Source organism: Esox lucius, chromosome 8 (genome assembly GCF_011004845.1).
Source record: "Esox lucius isolate fEsoLuc1 chromosome 8, fEsoLuc1.pri, whole genome shotgun sequence".
Taxonomy (NCBI): Eukaryota; Metazoa; Chordata; class Actinopteri; order Esociformes; family Esocidae; genus Esox; species Esox lucius.
The window spans coordinates 31962540-31981587 of NC_047576.1; the positions used below are offsets into that span (position 1 = coordinate 31962540).

General features: G+C 39.2%; 1 protein-coding gene across 3 annotated transcripts in view; it reads left to right on the plus strand.

Annotated features, from left to right (window-relative positions):
- The window catches only part of crb1 (crumbs cell polarity complex component 1), a 70356-nt gene that overhangs the window by 25264 nt on the left and 26044 nt on the right, over nucleotides 1–19048 (plus strand). For all 3 annotated transcript variants that reach the window (XM_013132711.3, XM_013132712.3, XM_034293605.1), the window contains 2 exons: nucleotides 5818–6786; nucleotides 16575–17125. In XM_013132711.3, coding sequence (XP_012988165.2) covers nucleotides 5818–6786; nucleotides 16575–17125 — 1520 coding nt within the window. The remainder of the gene's footprint in view (nucleotides 1–5817; nucleotides 6787–16574; nucleotides 17126–19048) is intronic.

The following is a 19048-nucleotide window of genomic DNA, read 5'->3' on the forward strand; positions in this document are numbered from 1 at the left end:
GATACCATGGTATTATACCATTGATATATTCTTATCTATAAACCAGGTGATTGGAATCCTGAATGGTGATTTGGTGATACATGAGACCAAAAACCATTGGTTTGACATCACAGACACTTTACTGCTCTAAATGCGTTGTCTACTGTTTATAATAGCAATAACGCATCTTGTGGGTTTTCAATATTTTGCCAGTAAAGCGCGGCTAAGCACTCTGCAATGCTTTGTGCCTACGAACAGCTGTTAGTCATGGGATATTGGCGATTTACCAAACCGCCTTGTGCCATACTGCTTAAATAAAAAAATATATACATTAGATTTTAGAACCTTTATACTCCTCTTTATCTAAAATGAAATGGAACTGAAAACTCTAAATTAAAATGAGTTATTACTTACTCTTTAGTAATGTCACCAAACCACTCAGACTCCTAGGTTCATCTTATACGACAGGGTATTCATGTCAGTGCACATCTACCCAGGAGGTATGGTTACTATGGTTTCTAATGTGTTCCCTGATGAAATACACACAATGCTAAAAATATACATTTTTTAATTTAGCAGGAACTCTTATCCATGAACGCAAGAGTGTGTCTGTGTGCAATTGCACGTGGTTGAGTAGAAGGTAGTCTTAACGAGGGAGGACCAAAAAAATTATTGGCAATCACAATATAATAACTACAAATAGTTACATGAACAGAACGGTTTCCATAAGTCTTGCCATTACTTTTTTATGCATCAGGTAATTCATCCACATGACATGGTTGGTGATAAGTGACACAGGTAAAGAGGTTGACCTGGTTGATAGGTTCAACTCAGAGATAGTATCATGGGATGGATGGTGCTGCAGAAAGCTCTAGAGCTTAATCTCACACCGCTATACTGTAACAGTAATGTAAAGAGAGAGTCGTAAAGCTAAAGACATTTGTTTGGGATCCAGGCAGGCATTATTATGGTAAGAGTAGCAGAGAGAACATACCACTACCAGCCACACAAGCACAGAGAGTGAGATCAGCAGAAAAGGCTGTGTGATTGTAGCCTGTTTGCCAGGAAGAATGGAGGAACTATTGAAAACAAGTTCAGAGCACTTATAGTATACAGCATAAATGAGTACACCCCTACTAGAACCTAACAAAATGTACTGTCTCTCTTTTAAAATAAGACACATTTGTGATTCTTATATGAGTAATTGTTCCAGCAAATCTGGTTTATCAGTTACCAGTGAAACATTTCAGTACTAAAAAGTAAAATCTGAATTTCTCATCAAAATGTAAAAATATCATGTTGCAAAAATGAATCCACCCTTCTCAAAGTTACAAAATAAAACTCAATGAATTTTTTTTGCTGCTATTTAAGGGCAATTCATCAGCAGATGAGCCTGTTGAGCCATCAGCCTCAGAAAGGTGTAATTTGTTGCCCGTTAAGAGTGGTACTTAACCCATTGAATCACTCTCAGAATGTCTGGAGGCCTGAGAAAGTGCACAAATGCACAAAAGAGGACAAGGGTACAAGAGGATTAGCAAATCCCTTTTGTTAAGTCGGAACACAGTAGCAAAAGTGGTACAGAAGCTAAAAAAGGATGGACTTGTGACAAGCCCTTTGAAATGTTCTGGCTGGCCCTCATACGCTTTCCCCCCATCATGAATTATTTTTGCTGAGAAGTGCAGAAGAATCGCAAAGCAAATGCCTCAGAGCTGGCAAAAACTGTGGAAAGCCAAACTGGAGTGATTGTTTCATCTCACACAATGAAATTCACCCTGCATAGAAGTGAATCGCATGGCTGTCGTCAACGCAGGAAGCAACTGTTGAAGCCCAAACACAAGAAGGACCGTACAGCCTTTGCCAAGGCCCATGTTGACAAAAGTGAAGACTTTTGTGGATCCACACTCTGGTGTGATGAGACCAAGGTAAATCTGTTTGGATCTGATGGCATCCAAAATGTCTGGCATCGCAAGGGGGAGGAGTAGAGTGAGAAGTGCACTGTGAAGAGGTGGTGAAGTTCTAGTGTGGGGTTGTATGTGTGCTAGTTCTTATATGATGTTGTATGTGTGCTAGTTCTTATATGATGTTGTATGTGTGCTAGTTCTTATATGATGTTGTATGTGTGCTAGTTCTTATATGATGTTGTATGTGTGCTAGTTCTTATATGATGTTGTATGTGTGCTAGTTCTTATATGATGTTGTATGTGTGCTAGTTCTTATATGATGTTGTATGTGTGCTAGTTCTTATATGATGTTGTATGTGTGCTAGTTCTTATATGATGTTGTATGTGTGGGGGAATTGTACTTCATCGATGGCATCATGAATTCACAGATGTACAACAAAATGTTGAAAGAGAAGATGCTGCCCTCTCCACATCCTGGTACGTAGGGCACTTTTTCTGCATGACAATGACCCTAAACATTCATCCAAGGTCACCGCTGCATTCATAAGGAAGAACAAGGTTAAAGTACTGCAGTAGCCAAGTATGTCACCTCAACCCTATTGAGCATCTGTGGGGAACTTCATAGAGAAATGTTGAACAGCACTGCCCATCAAATATCAAAGAACTTCAGATGGTTATCAGTGAGGAGTGGGACAGAATAGATGTGACAGTATGTTGGAACCTTGCACACTCGATACCAAGAAGGGTCAATGTAGTACTAAAATGTAATGGAGGGTTCACTAAGTATTAGAATATTACATATTTGTAGAATTTCATCAAGGGTGTACTAATTTTTGCAACCCTTGATTTCAGCAAAGTTACCTTTTTATATTATCTGTCTATGCCTTTATTAAGTACATGTTCAATAGATTAACATTTGATCATATTTCCATGGATTGTAATGGTGGTCATTAAGAAATGTAAATATTTATGTTCAGAAGGGGTGTACTCATTTATGCTGTGGTAACATCATAGAAGCAACAGGCAGTAAAGACCCCCAGTCGTCAATATTTAAAGGAAGATTTTCACCAGACAAAAGCAGAAAAATGCTAATTATATTATGAAGGGTTTTGGGAAAGATTTTATTTCAAATGGAGTTCTTACCAAATAGTTTGTTATTGTCAGGATACACACTCAGTTGCTGCTGTGTCTTTCTGATGATTGTGTCTTGTGTATTTTGCTCCATTCGTTGTGTTGTTGACATTATGCTATGGAGTTTAATCAAGTAGTTATAAACGTTACTTTTTAGCAATGGAGGAATTGATGGGCTGAGTTTGACCTGATAAGCTAGTTGTTGACCATATTTCTCTTCGACACAAGGTTTATATCCAGGTACCATGGTGGAACCTTTATTTTGAATGCAAAACTAGAATTTCACTATTTACTAATTTACAATTGGTGCTAATGGCTAATTGACTATTGGTGCTAATGGCTAATTGACTATTGGTGCTAACCAGACATAGTTGTCCTAAGCCACAAATATAGGACATGTATGAAACATTTATATTTGTTCAATAAGTCGTAGTTATAGCTACTGCGGCTGAACTTTGAAAATGTACATTTGCAGTAATGTAATAGTCACAGTGAAGAATGAAAAGATGTGTGTTTTGGAAGTCAAAACACAAAGGCTTTTAAAATGTCCTGAAGCCTCTAGGTCAGTACGCAATATCCCCACAATATATGAATACATTCAGTTGAAAGGATAATACTAAATAATAAGCAATATTTTTAACTTCACACTCCCATTTTGCCACAGCATTGATGTGCATGTAATGAAGTGTGGTGTAAAGCATGGTGTAAGAGCACCGATTTTAATATAAAATAGAAGGGAGGGAGTTTGTTCTAGGGCATTAGCTGTAGTAACTTATTTTAGACTCTGATCACGCCCATCATTAATTTCTTAGTCAAAAACCAAACAATGATGCTATATTCATCCATGACATTAAAGACAGAACTTTCAGCCAAGAGTTAAAATCCTGGTTGTGGTATACCGACATTGTTGGGGGTCTTGCATGTGGTGGTGCAAATTGTCTTGGCTAGGGTTTTGGAGTTTGGTGTTGTTCAAAGGTGGCTTTGCCTTGTGCTTAAAAGTGACTCCTTGTGGACGGGCACCTGCAAGCTTAATTGTCTGTGTGATTTGGTGAATGTGCTTTTTTTTTTTTTAATAGATGGCCATAAAATGCTCTTAAGAGGGAATGGGGAGTGGTACCATAGAAAATCTAACTTATAGCCGATCTGACCCCAATCAAAGTTTGGCAAAATCAAGCAGGCTTCTTAAATAGATTACACACAGCTTGAAAACTGCTGTGCCAGCTGAGTGCTATCAGCGTCTTGTGAGAAACATTAAAGAAACACTTCCAGGTCACGAAAATCTCGATTTTTTCAAAATAAAAGAGACCAACGAATTACTTAAAAACGGAGATACATTTTGTTTATTAATTGTTTGAGAACATGTACCTCTCAAAACATTGACAACAATTCAAATATGATCATATGTAAGAGTAATTTCTATAAAAAGTGGGTGTTAAAACACGTTCCAAGGGTAAAATTCAGACAATGCCAATGACAGAATATGGAATACATATTGCCTCATAACTCATAAACTATTGAATATTCCACAGAGAAAGCAGTGTAGGAAATGTCCAGGAGAATGTGTAGAGTAAGACAAACCTGTCTAATCATGGGGAACGGTGTGCTACATCTAGCAACACAATATTTCCACACCCTCTTTTTCCACAATGCAACTTAATGGATATGAAATACATAATGACTCATACAGAAAAAAACATTCTATATGCCGCAGTGAATGTATTGTAGGAAATGTTTATGAGACTATATAGAGTGTTTATGTGCAAAAGAATCAAGGGGCACTGTGTGTTTGCAATTGTTGCTGGCATTTTACTCCACCCATCCCATGCAACTCAATGGATATGAAATACATATTGCCCTGTACAGAAAAAACTATTCTATACGCCGCAGTGAATGTATTGTAGGAAATGTTCAGGAGAGTGGATAGAGTAATTATATGCAAAGAAATCAAGGGGCACTGTGTATTTGCAATTGTTGCTGGTGTTTTACTCCACCCACCCCATTGGCCACAATGCAACTCAATGGATATGAAATATATATTGCTATATAAAAAAATAACTGAGTACTTGCGTTGGCCAATTTCCCTCTGGTGAAAACCCCATTGAAACCAGATGCAGATCATTGTTATCTTAACTGCCAATTTACAAATGCTGCTCCCTCAGCAGTTGATTTGGCATGAGGGGAGAAAACATTTGATATCTTGAAGGTTTGATTTTGCCCAAATTCAGTGCAAACTGAAGTTTAACATGTAATCAAAATGACCACATTTTAGAGTCAGACATGAACCTGATTATTTAGACTTTGTTGAACCTGATTATTAGATACATAGCAAGTTAGTGAACTTTGATCAACACTCTCCCTTGTTTAGGTTAGTGTACTTGCAGGTACACTCATATGTAAGTTATGTTAAACATAATTCAATTGCTAAGGAGCTGTCAACTTTGTCATTGAAGTCCAGCCAGATACCTGAGATGCATTTACTGATTTGCAGTCAGAACCGATTCTCCTTAAAATGGCAGTGCTTGGTGAAGGCTCTGTGCATATTTGTACCACAACAAATATCACATAGCAAAAATGTGGTACATGTTTACATGTCTCCAGTAAAATTGATTATTGTAGTAATGTAATGTAATAAGATACATGATTCATTATTCATATTACTTACAATGGTAAGAAGAATCCATATGCAGATTAGCAAGAAAGTGGAATAGTGAATATTTAATGCCTAGAAACAGAAAACAGATTTTACCAGTCATAGTCTATGACCATCCTTAACCCATCTCTTAACATGTTGTCCTTCCCTCTCTAGGTACCCTTTGCGAAGAGATAGTGGAAGCATGTGACCCTAACCCTTGTGAGAATGGGGGTCAGTGTGAGAGCATTGTGGGGGGCTATGTGTGCCACTGCTCCCAGCAGAGCCAAGATGAGTTCCTGTATGTGGGCCAGAATTGCAGCGAGGCCTTGCTGGGCTGCGAAGGCCATAAGTGTCAGAACAAGGGCTCCTGCTCTCCATTCTTGATTGACGGGTATCATGGCTACTCTTGCCTCTGTACCCCAGGGCACACTGGGCCTCTCTGCCAGACCTCCACAGCCTTCTCCTTTGAGCAAAGAGGCTACCTGCTGCTACAGAGCCCCACAGTGGCCACAGAGGCTCACTGCAACATCACCCTGAGCTTCCGGACAGTGCTTCCCCGGGCCATGCTCTTCCAGCGGATAAGTGGAGGGATCGTCCTGGTTCTGGAGCTGCTTGACGGGCAGCTAAGACTCAACATGTGGAGAGAGGCTTCAGGTGGAGGTGGGGCCAAAAGAGAGTCCTTGCAGCTTAGCCAGACATTGGAGCTCCCTGTTAACGTGACAGACGGGGAGTGGTACTCTGTGGAGGCCCTGTTGGGCGATGGCCTACTCAGCCTCAGGCTCCTGGATGGTGGGATCTGTTGGGAACAGGAATGTCAGAGGAAAGCCCTGGTCGAAGGCACCTTGCCTGGGGCAGAAACTCAGGAGTCTCCCGTCCAGACCACCTCCATCGGCGGAGTGGTGGAGGCAGATGGGGTCACGAACCAGGCCTTCATCGGCTGTCTGCGGGACGTGTTTGTGGACTCCCGGCTCGTGGATCCAGGGTTGTGGCTGAGCGACTTGGCAGTGAATGTCACTCCAGGCTGCAACCACAGAGACAGATGCCAAGACAGACCGTGTCAGAACAGAGGGCAGTGCATCAACCAATGGCAGAGTTACCAGTGCCGTTGCCCCAGGCCATACGATGGTCCGGACTGCACAGAGGGTAAGAATGGGGGGGGGGTATTTTGTATTTCAAGGGTCCAATTTGTTCCCCATTGCATTCATGGCTACATACCCACTGAACAACAAGTAGGACTACATGACAGATTGAGCTCAGATCAGTCAGACAGCGCAGTGAGAGATCAGCTCTCTGAAGGGATTAAATGGTGAGAAAATCTATTTTGGAAATGATGTGTTAGGACTAACGCAATTACCTGTAAAGAAGCATCAGTGCTTACAACACTTAAAATACTGTACAAACATGGATAGTCAATCATCAGTACAGATCTGGGATTTTTTATCCATGAAAAAAAAGGAATGCAACCAGAAGTCAGGGGAGGGACATCTTTATTCAGCATGAGGCTACGATGTTAACCTTCCATTAATTACAAGTTAACACAGTCTTTTATGCTAATACACATAGTAGGCGGTCAGTGATTGTAGCCAACCATAACACAGTATTTTATCCTCCAATAAGAAAGGTTTATCCTACATGGTACGCTTGTGTGGTATGTTCCAACCTCCCCTATGGTCCATGGGTCTATCGATATAATCTATGACAGTCATATAGACAGTTCCTAGCAGGAGGTGTGGACAGGGTGTGTGGGGCCTATCAGTAATGATATCTATTGTCCGGTGTTCAGCATTAGTCTGTACATATGCGTTGTGTTAAGTTTCTCATGCCTATTTCCTCTCATCTCTTTTTCAGAGAGAAGAGTTAATAGATCAGATCAGATTAATACATCAGATTAGCAGTATTGGAGGCATACAAAGAGAGGTGTGTGGTTTTCAGTTTTTTATTTTTGGCCACAAGTGACTGGATGTGTGTACCAGATTAAATGGTCTATGGTACAGGGAAACCTTTGTCACAAGTAACACCTTGCTTTATCACCATTGTGGAATCCGATAGGCAAAAAGGATATGTGTGGATATTTGAGAAATGTATTGTCTGAAGTGAACTGGGGTAAAATTACTGTAGGTACATGTTTCCCAACAGTGAGATGAAAACCTTCAAGGGGCAATTCAGTACCATCTACTTTGTATTTTCTCCTCTGCCTGGTTTTCAGAATTTTTCCAAATGTTCACTGACTCATTCAGTGACAGTTAGCAGATTGTCAAGCATAACCTGATATTAGATAGAATATCTAAACGAATATCTCCACCAAACAACCACATGATGTAAAATTTTATTTCCTTGGTTGCCACTACTGGTTCCTTGGTTGCCATTGGCCGTTTCAACAGCTTATTAGCCAGTAAAAGGCTTACTAGTATCTACTAACTTCCTAGGAATAATCATAAGAATTGAGCAATTTCTAGCGAGACTGAAGATTAACTTTTCCATGCCAGAAACAGTCGCAATATAACCATATACAGTTTCAGTTAAGGCTTACTATAACGCAACTACTACTGTATGTTGTAGCCAGCAAATGTGTTTGTCTATCCTGACCCAAAACGCATGCATGGATGCGTACTTCAAAAATCCACCAGAAACAGTCGCAATATAACCGTAAACTGTTTTTTTCAGGCTTACTATAATGCAGATACTGACGGTTTTAGCCAGCAAAGTTTTTGTCTGTAAGGAATAATTCATAACGCGTACTTCGCTTCGCCTGTGAGGAGATGCGTGAGATGCGTAACCGTGACGTTACCCATAGGTGTCTGAAGACCAGTTTTTAAGCTCATTTTTGGCGGAGATGGCCATTGCCATTTTGATTCACTCAGCCTATCTCCCCCATAACCAAAAATGGACAAAGAGGTGGGGTGTGGGTGCAGCTGAGGTGCCTGTTTGCTGAAAAAACTGCCACCTAGCGCAACATTAACTAGTTTGCATTGCATTGCTAGCGGTTGCTAGCTGACGGTTGGTAGCCAGTAACTCGACGTTACCAGCTTACAACTGAGGCAAGTTAACCTAAACTATACAACAAAACTTAAATGCTTAAAATGCTTCAGCGTTTATACAGTGGGGAGAACAAGTATTTGATACACTGCCGATTTTGCAGGTTTTCCCACTTACAAAGCATGTAGAAGTCTATAATTTTTTTATCATAGGTACTACACTCACCTTAAGGATTATTAGGAACACCATACTAATACTGTGTTTGACCCCCTTTCGCCTTCAGAACTGCCTTAATTCTGCGTGGCATTGATTCAACAAGGTGCGGAAAGCATTCTTTAGAAATGTTGGTCCATATTGATAGGATAGCATCTTGCAGTTGATGGAGATTTGTGGGATACACATCCAGGGCACGAAGCTCCCGTTCCACCACATCCCAAAGATGCTCTATTGGGTTGAGATCTGGTGACTGTGGGGGCCATTTCAGTACAGTGAACTCACTGTCATGTTCATGAAACCAATTTGAAATGATTCGAGCTTTGTGACATGGTGCATTATCCTGCTGGAAGTAGCCATCAGAGGATGGGTACATGGTGGTCATAAAGGGATGGACATGGTCAGAATCAATGCTTAGGTAGGCCGTGGCATTTAAACCATGCCCAATTGGCACTAAGGGGCCTAAAGTGTGCCAAGAAAACATCCCGCACACCATTACACCACCACCAGCAGCCTGCACAGTGGTAACAAGGCATGATGGATCCATGTTCTCATTCTGTTTACACCAAATTCTGACTCTACCATCTGAATGTCTCAACAGAAATCGAGACTCATCAGACCACGCAACATTCTTCCAGTCTTCAACTGTCCAATTTTGGTGAGCTCGTGCAAATTGTAGCCTCTTTTTCGTATTTGTAGTGGAGATGAGTGGTACCCGGTGGGGTCTTCTGCTGTTGTAGCCCATCCGCCTCAAGGTTGTGCGTGTTGTGGCTTCACAAATGCTTTGCTGCATACCTCGGTTGTAACAAGTGGTTATTTCAGTCAAAGTTGCTCTTCTATCAGCTTGAATCAGTTGGCCCATTCTTCTCTGACCTCTTGAATCAACAAGGCCTTTTCGCCCACAGGACTGCCGCATACTGGATGTTTTTCCCTTTTCACACCATTCTTTGTAAACCCTAGAAATGGTTGTGCGTGAAAATCTGAGTAACCGAGCAGATTGTGAAATACTCATATCGGCCCGTCTGGCACCAACAACCATGCCACGCTCAAAATTGCTTAAATCATCTTTCTTTCCCATTCTGACATTCAGTTTGGAGTTCAGGAGATTGTCTTGAACAGGACCACACCCCTAAATGCATTGAAGCAACTGCCATGTGATTGGTTGATTAGATAATTGCATTAATGAGAAATTAAACAGGTGTTCCTAATAATCCTTTAGGTGAGTGTATAGTGGAGAAGGAGAACTGACCCTACTCCCCCAGCACAATAATATAGCACTGTAAGATCTTGAGATTGAGACGGGGGGTCTGGGACACTGTGGCCCTACCCGGGGGAGATCAATCCACCCACATTGCCAAGCATCAACCAAATGGACACCCACCAACCACAACCACTCTGAATGAGGGCAGAGTATTGCCAGCAGAGTATTGCAGAAGTGCACAACAGAGAGACAACAACAAGCCAGTGACTCCTCCCCCGAAAGGCATTGGAGGGAGGGCATCCCAGTGGCGACGAGAGCCCACCTGGCAAGACAGCAAGGGTGGACAGTATCAAGCCTTCTGGTCACCTTCACGCCCCCGGGCCAGGCTACACCTAATCATAAACCGTGCTGTAGAGATTAGTTTTTAGTAGACACTTGAAAGTTTGCACTGAGTTTGCATTTCTAACCTTAATTGGAAGATCATTCCACAGTAGTGGAGCTCTATGAGAAAAGGCCCTGCCTCCGGCTGTTTGTTTAGAAATTCTAGGTACAATTAAAAGGCCTCCATCTTGCGATCGTAAGTTACGTGTAGGTATGTATAGCTGGATATTTTCAGCAAGGTAAGTAGGAGCAAGTCCATATATTGATTTATAGGTTAACAATAAAACCTTAAAATCAGCCCTAACCCTAACAGGCAGCCAGTGTAAAGACGCTAGTACAGGAGTAATGTGTTGAAGATGCTATGGCAATTTTGATCTGTATCTAAATGACCAGCCTCAGTATGAGCATAGCCCGCAAACGTGAACAAACTACGCTAGCTAGTTTCACAAATCTGTTTGCTAGTCGCCCAAGTGTATGGTAAACACGTTTGAGCTATGATTAGGTTAGGTACATGTTTTGCTGGCTGACATTATTGTTAGTTACTATAGGATGAAAGTGTGGGTAAAGCAGAGAAAGTATGTCTGGGGAGCATGCTTTTTAGTAGGCTATATTGTGGTGTTATGTTATTTAACCAGGCAGTGGTGGAATAAAATATCTCAGCATCATCTCCATGGAATGTTATCTTGTTGAGTTTAGAATTAAATTAATAAATGTATTACTAAACGTCATTTAGAAATTACTTTCTGCATTCAAGCAGAAAGTAAAGCAGTGTGTCAGGCTAAAGCCGAGGTATTCAAATAATTTTGGAATACCTGTAGGCCACTTTACTTTTACTGGGAAGATATTTACGCCTTCTCAAACAGATGTGTGTCATGGTGGGGTTAATGTAGCAGAAGAACAATTATGCAACAATTGTCAATCCATTTTAAATCCTTTTTGAACAAAGAACTGGCCAAAATTGAATTAATGAATATGTATTTGAATGAAAACAAGAGGTTATTTGGTTATTACAAAAAATATTTCAACTGCAGCAGATTAAACTTCTCAAGTTGCTATTTAAAAAGTACCTGTTCTCGAAACAAGTAGTCTAGCGCATTTCACTTTGCAATAGGCGTGTTCACAATGCACCTTAGTCTAGGGCTAATAACACAGCCTTCTGGGCCCAGGGCTAAGCAAGTGTTCTTCACACTTGCATATTTTGAAGTGGGCTAGCACCACTCTTAGCCTAGGGCTAGTTGGCCCTACTCTGGAGCAGGTATAGCACCAACTTTTTAGGGCTAGCCCCAGAAACATGGTGACAAAATAACCAGTGTGTAACAGGGTCAAGAACAAAACCATCGAAGGTTTATTGTCCAATCACAAAACCTGCTCTTTCACTTAAATAATATTCGCCCTTGACATGCGCGGTTATTAGCTCTGTATTTCTGTTTCGGTGTTTTCACTCTGCAAACTTTTGTCGTTTTATTATATCTGCTAAATATTAGCGAAGTAGTTATTGCAGCTTGCTTCAGATGTATGGCAAGCCGTTTTAACACTTAATCCAAAAAACGTGCTAGTATTTTAAAGTGACTAGTATCTATTCTTTAGTTACTACTAGTATCTATTCCTCTTTTACTAGTAACTACTCATTAGATATTATTACTTATGAATTTGTTACTAATATCTATTCCAATAACTACTAGTAACTATTCATTTGTTACTATTAACAAATTCCAAGTTTTTGCAATTGAAATCTATGGGGTTCTGCTGTTCAGATATTCTATTTGCTTCCGACTAGATACTATTAAAATAGTCAATAGTACTTATTTCAGTTTTGCTAGTATCTATTCAATAGATACTATTACTTATTCATTAGTTACTAGTATCTTTCCCAATTATTACTATCAAAAGTTGTATTGTTACTAGTATTTTTTTTATTCAACTATCAAGTTGTCAATTTCAATAGTAATTATCAATGATAAGTAAAAAAGCAATTGTTACTATTAAGACTAAAAAAGTTACTAGTAGCAATTGTAATAGTTACTAGTAACTATTGAATAAGTATAGTATCTAATGAATTGTTACTAGTAAAACTGGAATAGATTCTAGTGGAAAAGTTACTAGTCAGTAGCAAATAGTTGATACCTAAGATCGGAAATAACAACTAGCATCTATTCAATGCAAGATATCTTCAAAATTATTAAGAAATAGTAATAATCTAGTTAGAGATATCTTAATTTGGAGATATCTCCATTTGAATTGATCAATGCATAAACACGAGGCAGACACCCAGAGCGGGCCCACCCCTGATGTGGCAGATGCTTGTACTTCGAGGTCATTATTAAAATCAGCTCAAAAACATTTTTAAATCATGTCTCAGACCAGACCAGACAGGATGAAGGAAATGAAACTGGAACATAACAGAGCTGGAGATGAGGCATTTCTTTTGTCTGATGCAGTAAGAATATGTGCTGTGTGCCTTCTTTGTGAATAATAAAGATGTTGTAATCTCATTTAAGAGAGTATCTCATTTTAATGTATAGTCCCTGGTTGATTGAGGTTTGGGCTAATCTGAGATGTTGAATAAAATATATTTCTAAATTTAAATAAATTATATAAATTACAACAATAACCATGACAAAGTGTAAGTTAACTTAAAACCTATAATCTGAATAAATCTGAGAGGTTTAACATTCTAGAATCATACAGTGACCAATAGTGACCACACTTGCGACTGTGTTATTTTAAAATATCAGAATAATTGCCATTTGGCTTGGAATGCTAGTCCTTGCAAGATTGTCCACCTCTCTCAGGCAGGTGATGTCTGAAAGGTCAACCAGTCTAAAATAGTTCCTGTCTTGTCAGTAGTTGGTAATAAGAGAAATGTAGAGATCTGGCAGCATTTATTTGGTCCTGGAGGAGTTCTCAGATTATGAATGGGCTCCTTGCAGATGAAGAATGGGACTAAGAATTAACCATTGGCAGGTCTTGTTCTGCCATGCAGTTACACAGCCCAAACAACACTTACTTCAAACGGAAATTCCATAAACATGCTCTATTACAAGTTCAATAGGCTAGCTTGAATATTTTTCATTCAGTTGGTTTGTCTTTGGCCATATTGTAGTATAAGGATTTGATCTATGTGTAATCCATGTTATCTCCTAATTTACATTGTGTTGTGTTAAAGAAAAGTCCACTTGACTCCACCAAGTGTAGTTTATTCTCACTCCAACCTCATGAATATCAAACATGGACTGGTACCATTTTAATCTTGTAATTCAAAGATAGACTTGATAAGACAGACTGAGAGGAAGCATGACATCTGATGGTGGTCAAAACACTCAAATGTTGTTGCACATCTACTAGGCTGAAAACAAATGCAGTTAGAATAGGCAATAAAAGCTAAATTAAAACATCAACAACATATCTTTATCCCACTTAAATACTATTAATTGGACTGGAGAAATCCACACATGGTTTCTAAGTTTATTTATCAGTGTTGTATGGGAAGGTTTATAAGTTGATCAAAACACTGTGTTCCCTTGTTCCTCCTTTTTGATCCATTGTAAATTTCACTAATTTGCTTGTTCTGCCTCAGTGCTGTCTTCATCCTGTTAAGAAAGGGGGGGGTGTCTACAATATAAACCATAGTCTCACTGAATGATTGTAGTTGTGTGATGTTAGTGCACCAATCTGTCCTAAAAGAGTTGGACCTACTGTGCAAGCTTGATATTTCAATTCCATATCTCCATAAAAACATCATTAAATACGTCCAAGTTCAATAGTGATCATCTATTCTGCTTCAAAGCAGGAAGTATTGACTCCGGAGAAAGCCGAAATGACCAACAGTAGTCTAAAAGGACATACACAACTTTATTGTTTAATTATTGTTTAACTGATGACAAATTACTCATCGGACGTCATGCATAGCTCGTAGATCACTTACACTATCTGCTAGCTTACACTATATGCTAACTTAAATCTACCCTCCCCCCCCCTCAAATTAGCTGTTAATATGTAAGATATCACGTTGTAAATGTTACTAGTTCTTATTGATTTGGGGATTTCTTTTTTGTCTGCATAGTTACTAGTAACTAAATAATAACAAGCCTAGTTCAGCCGGCCCGCAATAAAATGTGGTAATCGTGGCTGCCCCCTCGAGAATCGAACCCAGGTCACCCACGTGAAAGGCTTTTTTCATTAACCACCATGCCACCAAACGGCACTCATGTCGGGCATTAGTATAGCCTCTTCGCATTATATTATTTTCACTCATTAACATCATGACCAAGTTTGAATATTTTGTTAGACACCATTAACTAGTGTTAAACTGAATAACGTTTCTTATTAAGTTTACCTCCACCACAAATAGTATCTATGAACTGTATGACTTTTGCCACTGGCCGTTTTAAAAGCTAATTAGTAAGTAATATGTTGCTAGACACCATTATATTGTGTTAAACTGGGTAACGTTTCTTATTAAGTTTACCTCCACCACAAATAGCATCTATGAACTTTATGGCTTTTGCCACAGGCCATTTTGACAGGTTATTAACCATTCGTGAATGATATTGATACAATAATTACTGTATCAATATAGGTGATAATAACTGACTTTTTCGTCAAGTGAAAAGACGAGAAAATTGTGTAGCCAGCGAAGTGTGTGTCTTTCCCGAACAAATCCTGAGACAAATCGAAAATCCACCAGAAATAGTAAACATTTTAGGCTTCCCTTAACGTACCTACTCAAGGTTGTAGCCAGCAAGATTTTTGTCTATCCTGAACAAATCCTCTTTTGCCACTGGCCGTTTTAACAGCTAATTAGACATTTGTGAATGACATAGATACAGTATTTATCAATATAGGTGACGATCACTTGTGATGGCCATTTGAAGCCTGCGAAGTGTTTGTCTATCCTGAACAAATCCTAGTATCCACCAGAACTGTTTTATTTTAGGCTTCCTATTACATAGCTACGTAAAGTTGTAGACAGCAAAGTTTTTTCTGTCCTGAACCTCAGGCATAATGCATTTTGACTGTTACGGTAAGCAAACGCAGGACCTGTTGTTTCGGAGCCTGTGTCTCTAACTACTACGCTATTTAACAAGGGTCGGTCGGTCAGTCAGTAAGAGACATTCACATAACATTGACTAGTAAAATGGAAATACATACTAGTAACTGTTGGAATAGTTACTAGTAATTAAAGAATAAGTACTAGTAACTTTAAAATAGTTACTAGTATGTTTCTTTTAATAAAATGTTAAAATGTCTTTCCATTTTGGATGTAAATCTACCAAATATGTCCAAAGAATGAAGGTTGACTAACGTTTTTCTCTTTTTTTTCATAGTTTTAACAGAGTTATCAAAGCAAATACCCACAGGTTAGGCATCTTGATTATGGTAGCGTGACATTGATCGTGTGTCATTGATGTATTGTAAAGTTATTTGCATGCCAGAGAGAACATAACATTTGTAGCTTATCATAGGATGTGAAATGGTATTGTGTAGTATTTGTCCATTAGCCCAGGGCTTAGAAATACAAGTGGGAATCCTTAGCCTAGCATTAAACCTTAGCCCTGGGTTGACAAACTCTTGTGTGAACACAGGCTAAGCTAACCCGGGGCCAGTCTTAGCCTGGGGCTAAGATAGCCCAGGGCTTAGAACAATGCAGTGTGAAAACGGCCTAATGATAACTCTTTTTATTAGGAAGAAATTTTGATTTCTATTTTATTGTGTTATGCATTATATTCTTGAGGTAATCTAAATGTGTTTTGACAGAAATATATGAATATATATTCTACTAAATTAAGAAGGAAGGATATGCCATTGTTGTATAGCCCGACTTACCACAGTGCAACAACAGTACCCAGGCCGAGGAACCCCCTAAGAGATTAGTGACAGATTGCTGTGCGGTGTTTCATAATACCTATATATATATATATACTGTATATATATATATATATATATATATATATATATATATATATATTAAACTCCAGCTAAGGTCAGTTCCATTTTATGGAATGTGTAATATCATAATTACGTAACATGCTTTATAGAGTTAAATAAACTATTAATAATTTAAAAGAATGTACTCTTCGTGTTCCACTATTTAAAAGTCTGTGGTTATAAAACAATAATTACCCAATTTTCCATCCTCTCCTTCTCTGTCTCTCTGTAGAGTATGTTTCGGGCCGCTTTGGCAATGAGGACTCTCAGAGCTATGCTGTCTTCACCATCACAGATGACCCAGGAAGTGACATCACGATCTCTTTTTTCCTACGCACACGCCGCCACACTGGCATCTTGCTGGTGATCGCCAACAGCACCAGCCAATACCTACGCCTGTGGCTAGATGAGGGGCGAATCAAAGTTCAGCTTCATAACTTTGAGACCTTGACTAGTGAAAGAGTGGTTAACAATGGTGAAATCCACTTTGTGAGTGTGGTGGTGGACCATGAGCATATGGACCTCTACGTGGCCAACCGGAAGCAGGGCAGGGCGGAGGTCAGGATGATTGACAGTCAGATGGGGGATGTGGTGTATGTGGGGGGTCTCGCGGAGTTAAAGGCATCCTCCGCGTTTGGGGGCTATTTTAAAGGTTGTATCCAGGACCTGAGGATCAACGCTGAGAGACTGCAATTCTTCATGCTGGACGCCAGGGTGACGTCATATCCTCTGGAGCTCATGGCTAATGTCACGGCGGGCTGCACTGGTGACGACTCCTGCATTGTGAGTGGACTGAGTAAACTTTACTACTTCTACATCTGTCTTATACCCATGCTATGCCCAGTCTTGGCCTGCCTTTTAAAGCTTTGCACCCTGCCCTGGCCTTGCCCCGATCCTACTAATTTCAGCCGAGTCTTATCTTGTCCCAAAAAAGAAAGATACTTCTACCTAACAGCTAGTTATTCTTGATATTCAAGGTGCTAACTGTTCAATACTCCATATTTTTTTATAGTAGCATAAATAAACATTTAAATAATTGTTCATTTCTATATCAGTCTATACACCCAGTGCCATTGTATTGAGACATAATTTTGTAATTTTGTATTGTAAAGCCATTTATAGTTTTATATTGATGACTTTCCGTAACTTGATTAGTAAAAAAAATTTAAACCTCCCATTTTAGGAGTGGTTGTAACAAGTTTTTTTAAATCTTTACAAACTGTAAGTTGAATCGCTATCATACCTCAATTAGCCATGAAATTCACATGTCATAGTGGTTTTAAATTTTCAGAATAGAATAATGGTTGCATCGATGTCACTGTTGCCATGGTCACAGACACAGATATTGATGAAATTTTAACATGTTCTGTTGGGGTAGGCCTATATAGTGCCACCATAAGCAGAACAAGTCATACTTTCATCAGTATCTGTGTCTGTGACCATGGCAACAGTGACGTAGATGCATCCTGGGAATGACAGTTTATTATTCTATTTAAATGTACACATTTAGCCTAGCTTACACAATTCTTAAACTTTAAACCACTGGTTGAATGGGGTAATCAGTGTGTGGAAAGGCTCAGATAAAGCCCCGCCTCCATGCCAATAGAGGCTCAAAACTTGGTTTTGAGAAAAGATGACACAAACAAAGGCGGAAAGAAATTGTAATCTCAAAAAGAAGCGTGTGAAATTTTTTTTTGCACAAAGAAATTTTAAGATTGGATGTGAAAATCCATTTAATGATTTTAGCATACACGTTTACCACATTTGAGTATTTTTTTCATACAATATAATTTAGTTTTTTCATACTATGAAATATTTCAGTTACGTTTTTCTTTTCTTTTCAAAGACATTTGAGCTCAATTTGGCTCCATACAATTTATATGATTTTATTTCATTTTTTATTTTTTTTATCAGTAGACATCTGCAGTTAAGACTAGCTAGTACTATACTGGTCTTGTTCGGTAAGGGAACATGAGGAGACAAGTCGTGTTATTGTTTAGAGTCAGGATTCTACGCAGTGCCACTTTAAAATCAGGTTCATAAAGACAACAAAATAATTAAATGAAAACTCTACTGGAACTTTGTTTAATAACTCTTTAGCTAGCAAGGTACGATACTGCAGGGATTTTACATATTGTAGCATAAGATGTCAGCAAGTTACCTAGATACCTTCCTTCTTAACCAAGGGGCAAACTCCGAGGCTGAAAAATGAAGCCTACCCAGAAGTGCAATTCATTGAATGGCCGCTTGAGGCTGCCTGCAGAAGGGTGCAATCTCCATAGACCTCTATGGTAAAATGCCCAAATTTACAGCAGATATAAACATGTTTACAACCTGCTTCAAAAAATGGTTTTGGTGTATATTGCTTAATTCCCCCTTTTTGACAACTGTGGGGGGAGTGACATTTTTTATAACTCATCCGTTTCAATTATGTTAAGTCATGTAATTAGGGGGCGTGGCCTATTGAGTGGCAGGTGTGGTGCTGGGGCTGTCACTTGTGTCGCTCCTAGCGGTTTGTCCTTTCTGGTAGTGCCCCAGCAAACTCCAGTCTTTATAATCAATTGACATTCAAATAAAAAAATCGTAACCATACAGTATATGCTCATAACTAAAGTTATGTGAAAATCTACTATATAGTCTGCAAGTCTCTACCTATTTCTTACAGTCTATCATCTGGACAAAATCTAGAGTTGCAAAATTACCACA